At 41.1% G+C, this 7,414-nt stretch overlaps 1 protein-coding gene across 1 annotated transcript in view; it reads right to left on the bottom strand.

The window, feature by feature from the left end:
* Window positions 1–476: 476 nt before the first annotated feature.
* The window catches only part of ldlrad4a (low density lipoprotein receptor class A domain containing 4a), a 20,958-nt gene continuing 14,020 nt past the window's right edge, over window positions 477–7,414 (bottom strand). Inside the window, exons 2-4 of the mRNA XM_027163058.2 lie at window positions 5,376–5,512; window positions 4,819–4,872; window positions 477–3,647 (exon numbers count right to left, since the gene is read on the bottom strand). Coding sequence (XP_027018859.2) covers window positions 3,150–3,647; window positions 4,819–4,872; window positions 5,376–5,512 — 689 coding nt within the window. The 3' untranslated portion in view covers window positions 477–3,149. The remainder of the gene's footprint in view (window positions 3,648–4,818; window positions 4,873–5,375; window positions 5,513–7,414) is intronic.

The raw sequence follows: 7,414 nt of genomic DNA on the forward strand, positions 1-7,414 counted from the left end.
AAAATAAATATTTACTGATATAACCTTTCTTTCCCCTTACATTTAGTTTCATATTTTACATTTCTGCTGTAAAATCTTTTGTATTTTAATTTTCATGCTGTGATTGTAATATTCTGTAAAATTCCTGCTGGAGGTTTATTAAACTTTACATTTATCACACTTTAAGTTGAACATAAAGTAAAACAGTTTCATACTTTACATTGAACCTACTGCAGATTTCTCATCATTTTTTCACTCTTTACAATTTTTTATGCTGTAAATACTTTAAACTGATCCATTGGAATGTTTCAAAGATAATATTTATATCATACACATATATATATATATATATATTACGTTCCCCATCATAAGTTTCCCATTATTTATATATATACTGTAGATTCATCAGATCCCATTTCTCCTCCTGTTCCACATCTCCTACAGAAACCCGAGCATGATGTGATTTACACCGAAATAGAGACAGACGTCAGACTGGGTAGCGTTTAAAACCTTTATTTGTTATCTCTCCATTCGTGTCTGTTTGGTGAAATAAGATACAGCTTTTCTGTTCTGTGTTACTTTAAAGTCCAAACATCTATCACTCACTAAATAATAGTAGTAATAATAATAATAATAATAATAATTAAAAAAGTCAAATAAATAAATGGCAAGCGCTGGCATTAATAATGATCATTTCTCTGGAAGTTATAAAAGCAGCAGCGAGTGTTGTCCTTTATGCGACCGCCTCGTAATTATCACATAGCAGATATTTGAAAAAAAAATAGAGAAAGTACTTTTTGTAACTTATGTTTTGACTATACTGTAGTATTCTTTTATTACCTCTTTATAACTTTAGATTTTTTTTATTTATTTTTTACAAAAGACAAAAAGCACAATTGTAGGGCATTCACAAAAAAACAGATGCCGCCAAGTTAAATTTCTCACCGTAATATCTTCTATACATTATATTACAGTATTAACATTTGTTCTCTTGTGTTGTTTTTTTTTGTCTACCCATTGGGTAGGATATGTGCATAATATTTTCAAGTTATATATTTATACAGCACAGTACGAATAAACAAAGTCGGACTTGTGAAAAAAGCACCGTAGGAAGTGAGGCACAACAAAGGTGGGGGAGGGGATTTTTTGGGTGGAGGGGTTTGTTTTAGGGGGTGTTTGGGATGGGGTTGTTAGAGGGTCGTTAGGGCGTTGTTTGGGGTTCGGAGTGCAAAGTGAAAAGGTTCCTATTTCTGCTTTACCACAACTTTTAGGCACCAAATCTGCTCATAGAAACATGCAACAAACGTCAAAATATAATCAACACTAAGAGGTTTCTAAAGTGTAGACATAACAGAAATACACAACACAAAAGGAACACAGAAGGACATAAGAAAGAAGACACGCAAAAACAAAACATAAACATGAGACACTGGAGAGCAGCATTGCATTTGCATTAGCAATAACGTTAGCGTTAGCATAGCAGCAGGACCTCGCGCACACACATATGTACACACGAAATGAGGAACAACGGGTGAGAGCCGATGGAGTCGCACTGAGTGCAGAATTTCTAACTTTTTTAAGATGGCAGTAAAAACGAAAGATGTTTCTAGTGACGGTTGAAGTGTAAACTTTTACAAATCCACCTAATATTATCAAACGTGTTTCAAGAATTGTTCATTAATTAGCTTTTTTCCTACAGATTATTTGATGTCAGCTTGCTAGCAATCCTTTTCAGGTACAAAGTATAGTAGTAGCCAAACAATAGCTATCCTGTTTGCAAACTTAGTTAACTATTAGCATGAGAGGTAACACCTGCACTGGGTAATTAGCTAGTTAGCCTTAAAGCACTGATGCAATTAGCTTAGGTATCCGTGCAAAGGAACTATGGTGTTCAATTGCAAGCAGCGTTTTTCTAAGCTCACTTTAAAGTTGAACAAATTAAGATAAATCTTAGTGGTGTATAGCGTGTTTGGATGGAGGCTAGCCAGTTAGCATGCTGATGTGGATGTCTACAGGTCATTCCTGTACATGTTCCTCTCCATGAACGAGTGTGCTTTCAAAACTGCAACAACGTTAAAGTTAGCAGAACGTTTTAAAACATTCCCAGAAGGTTCAATTGGATGTTTTTGAGGAATATTTTATAACACAAGCTGTTTGTATCGTTGGACATCACACGTCATTAAAACATCACAGAAACGTTATCTTTAGTAACTCTACAGTTTTACTGATTTTACTGAAACTCATCGTTCCACAACAAGATGGCCAACGTTTCAGCGAAACAGGAAACAAACAAATACCTCATGACTATTTTTTTTCTAAGCATTTGTGAATTTACGCATCATCGGTTCCCGTTCTCAAGGCAGTTCTTAGAAAACATTCAGTGTGTGAAGAAAGAAGCGTAGAAGATCGGCTGGCCAGTGACGTGCTCAGCGTGTGGATGTGCATAAGAGTACGTTTCCCATGATTCCCTTGCATTTGGACCATGTTGAAGCGAGCGAGTTTTAAAGTGCTATTTTGAAAAGATGAAAATGATGCTTTAAAATGAACAGAATTTAAACAACACCCCCTTTTCAAGTGCCATCTTGTGGGTTAAAAATGGATTTTTTAGGCTGGATCAGAAGTCGCTAGTTTTAAGAAACAAAAGTGAAATGTGTGAAATACACTAAAATCTGTGAAGAATCAAACCAAAGTAAAAATACTAAGTTAAAGTTAGTGCAATGTAGATTTTTTTCTCTGCATTTTGATGATATCACTGAGATTTAAGTAAAAATTACACAAATCATGGCACTCAAATTTGGATTTTGATTGGTTAATAAATTAAGAATTTTTTTGTGCATTAACATAAAAAACAAATCCTATATCCTGCGCAGTTTCTTGAGCAATTTGCAAAAAAAAAAAGAAGACGATTATCTTAAATAAATGAAAGCATAAAAAACACAGGAACAGAGAAGTTGCGACAAGCCTGAACATCCACACGAGGCCCACAAGTTGTAGCAAAATAATTCAAATAAAAAAAGTAAAAAATTGAGATCCACTTAAGCTTGGTTCCTTGATTTTCTGGATTATAAATTGTGCAAGGGAGCGAGTGCTTGGAGGGAAGCCACACCCCCTTTCGCATATTTATGAACAGGGTCTAAAGAGCACAGCCCCTCCCACTCTGTGCTTGTCAGTCAAGTCGGTTTGTCGCGTCTTCCATCCTTTGCCTTCCTCTGATTGGACGGCGGTGCGTTATTGCTGTGCTGGTGCAAGAAAGAGGAAGAGGGGGAGGAGGAGGAGGTGAAGTTTGGGTAAGATTGACCAATCACATCGCTGTAAGTGGGTGGTGGTCCTTGCCCCTGAAGGCGTGAGTACAAGGCGCTCTTGCCCGAGTGTGTGCTGGGCGGCCTGGGCCCGTAAACATCCATGATGTCGCTATCAAAGACAGTGCGATTGGGCGGAGCTCGTACAGAGGCACGGCTCAGCTCCAGCTGCTGCTCGGGGCTTCTCAGGGCAAGAGTGCAGGGTCCTTTATAGGGTGGCGGCTCCTCGCCGTCTGACAGGCAGATTGTGGGCGGGAGCTCGATTTGTGTCTGCATTTGTGGGTATGTGGGCTGGAAACGGCTCGACTGCTCCCTCTGGATAAATGAAGGTGGTACGAAGCGGTCGAAACTCCGTGGGCCGAACATAACCTGTGTGAAGGAGAGAAACAACAAATTCAACATCATTCTTCATCAAACATCAATGAACAGTATTCCATTTGCTGGAATTAAATATCAACACACCACAAACACTAAATGCCAGCCTCAAATATTAATATTTACACACCATGATTTATCTTAAACAACACAGACATCAGTATCTGCCACCAAACACCAACATTCACCATCACACACAACCAACATTCACCATCACACACCACCAACATTCACCATCATACACCAACATTCACCATCATACACCAACATTCACCATCATACACCACCAACATTCACCATCATACACCAACATTCACTATCACATACCACCAGCATTCACTATCACATACCACCAACATTCACCATCACACACCAACATTCACCATCACACACCACCAACATTCACCATCATACACCAACATTCACCATCACACACCACCAACATTCACCATCATACACCAACATTCACTATCACATACCACCAACATTCACCATCACACACCACCAACATTCACCATCATACACCAACAGCACCAGCACACACCAACATGCACCACACACACACCACAACACAGCAGCACACACACCAACAGCACCATCACACACCACCAACATCACCAGCAGACACAACAGCACTACACATACACCAACAGGCACCATCACACACCACCAACATTCACCATCATACACCAACATTCACCATCACACACCACCAACATTCACCATCATACACCAACATTCACTATCACATACCACCAACATTCACCATCACACACCACCAACATTCACCATCACACACCAACATTCACCATCACACACCACCAACATTCACCATCACACACCAACATTCACCATCACACACCACCAACATTCACCATCACACCCCAACATTCACCATCACACACCAACATTCACTATCACACACCACCAACCTTCACCATCACACACCAACATTCACTATCATACAGCAACATTCTTCACCAAACACCAACATTCCCCATTAAACACCAAGACACCACTTTTCATCCATCACACCATTCTCCATCAGTCAAGAACAAACAGTTTCCAAACCCAAAGAAATTTACAAACTCACACCATCATTCTTCATATGAAACACTAACAAAATCATATGATATTAATTTAGATTAAAACATTCTTTACATACCTCTGTGGCTCCTTGTTGTGTCACCAGACTGTCTGTGGGCCACGAACATCCGCTCTGAGAGAAACACACACACACACACACACACACACACACACACACACACACACACACACACACACACACACACACACACACACAATGAGACTCTACTGCACTAAACACTTCTGCATCTGTCTTTCTTCCACTCCCTCCATCTCTCTCACACACTCTGTTTCACTCTGTGTCACTATGAGCAGTCTAGCAGTGCCTCACACAAACACACACACACACACACACACACACACACACACACACACACACACACACACACACACACACACACATCTTGAAAGCAGGCATGCACATGTTGGAGCTGTGTCAGATATGTCATACACACCAACTTCCTGCACACGCAAACTCATACACACACAGTACAAATATGCAGGAAATACACACCCACATTCATAACCGTGGACGACAAAGACCAGAATGTGAACTCACCCACCACCAACCCACCCAACTCAGTGCACACACACATACACACACTCACACACACACACACACACACACACACTTACTGGCTGCATGGCTCCACCCCGGCGGTGGCGGCTGAAGAAGGCTGACAGTCTGTAGTGGTTGAGCAGGCAGATGATCACGACCACCATAACGGTCATCACCACGATTATGATTATTATCTGAACAAACTCCAGTTCAGCTGAGGAACAGACAGACGGACAGACAGACAGACAGAGAGAGGGAGAGAGAGAGATAGAGAGAGAGATTTTATTTGATTATCCTTTCACATTCACACACTACAAAAAATACCTCCTTGTACTCATAAATGACGGAATTATGATGAACATCCTGTACTGCGCTCCTCATTCCTCCCACCAGGGGGCAGTGAACTTCCCGAATTACTGACTATTCAATTCAAAGGACACAATATTAGACATTCTGATGGGTGGATGGATGGATGGATGGATGGATGGATGGATGGATGGATGGATGGATGGATGGATAGATAGATAGATAGATAGATAGATAGATAGATAGATAGATAGATAGATAGATAGATAGATAGATAGATAGAAGGATTAACTGCCAGTTTGGGGTTTAAGCCAGTTGCTGGTAATTTAACAACAGAACAACAACGTGCTAAAAACATATAGAGAAATAAGTGAAAGAATGAAGGAAAAAAGAAAGGAAAGAAAGAAAGAAAGAAAGAAAGAAAGAAAGAAAGAGAGTGCTCACACTAAATGTTTGTGTCCTGGGCCTTTTGCTAATACGCTAACACCTCAGCCTGGATAGCGGTGGCTAAGCTAGTTCCACAGACAAAACTTGTTTTCTTATTTATTAACATCAGAACATTCCAGTTGAACAAAAAGAGGAAAAAGAAAGGAAGACCGGCAGAGGAAGAAGATGAGGCTAGGCTTATTCTCTGTGTTTGGGATGGTACACTTTCTTCTTGGTATGATAAAAAGAAAGAGACAAAGAATGAAAAGAGAAAAAAACAACATGCTGATTTCCCCAGTTTGTGTCAGAAGATTTAACTAACGCACAAATAGAGAGAACAGCGTCGGGGTAATTCAGGTCAGACTTACACACACTCAATCAGATCAGACACTTTAATCTGCTTAGCTTCAGGTCTTACTCACACACACACACACACACACACACACACACACACACACACACACACACACACACACACACACACACAGTGTGAGTGAACCACAGCAGAGACATGATGTCTTCACCCTGAGCAGAGTGTGAGACAGACACACTGAGAGGTGTTATGTAAGTCCTTATAAAGAAGTGTGCACTCCTACACTCACTCACTCACTCACTCACTCACTCACTTACTCACTTACTCCTTCACTCTCTCACTCCATCACTCACTGACCCACTCAACGACTCACTCCGTCACTGACTCACTTAATCACTGACCCACTCACTCCTTCACTCACTCACTGACTCTCTCACTCACTGACTCACTCACATAACTGACCCACTCACTGCTTCACTCACTCACTGACTCTCTCACTCACTGACTCACTCCTTCACTCACTCACTGACTCACTCATTCACTGACTGACTCACTCACTCCTTCACTCACTGACTCACTCACTGACCCACTCACTCACTGACTCACTCCTTCACTCACTCATTCACTGACTCACTCACTCACTGACCCACTCACTCCATCACTCATTCACTGACTCACTAATTCATGACACTCACTCCTTCACTCACAGACTCACGCATTCACTCCTTCACTCACTCACTCACTCCTTCACTCACTCACTCACTCCTTCACTCACTCACTCCTTCACTCACTCACTCATTCACTGACTCACTCACTCACTCACTCACTCCTTCACTCACTCACTCACTCACTCACTCACTCACTCACTCACTCACTCACTCACTCCATCACTCATTCACTGACTCACTAATTCATGACACTCACTCCTTCACTCACAGACTCACGCATTCACTCCTTCAATCACTCACTCACTCCTTCACTCACTCACTCCTTCACTCACTCACTCACTCACTCCTTCACTCACTCACTCCCTCACTCACAGTGAATTAGTCCTTTACTTTCTCATTCCTT

Source organism: Tachysurus fulvidraco, chromosome 24 (genome assembly GCF_022655615.1).
Source record: "Tachysurus fulvidraco isolate hzauxx_2018 chromosome 24, HZAU_PFXX_2.0, whole genome shotgun sequence".
NCBI classification, from domain to species: domain Eukaryota; kingdom Metazoa; phylum Chordata; class Actinopteri; order Siluriformes; family Bagridae; genus Tachysurus; species Tachysurus fulvidraco.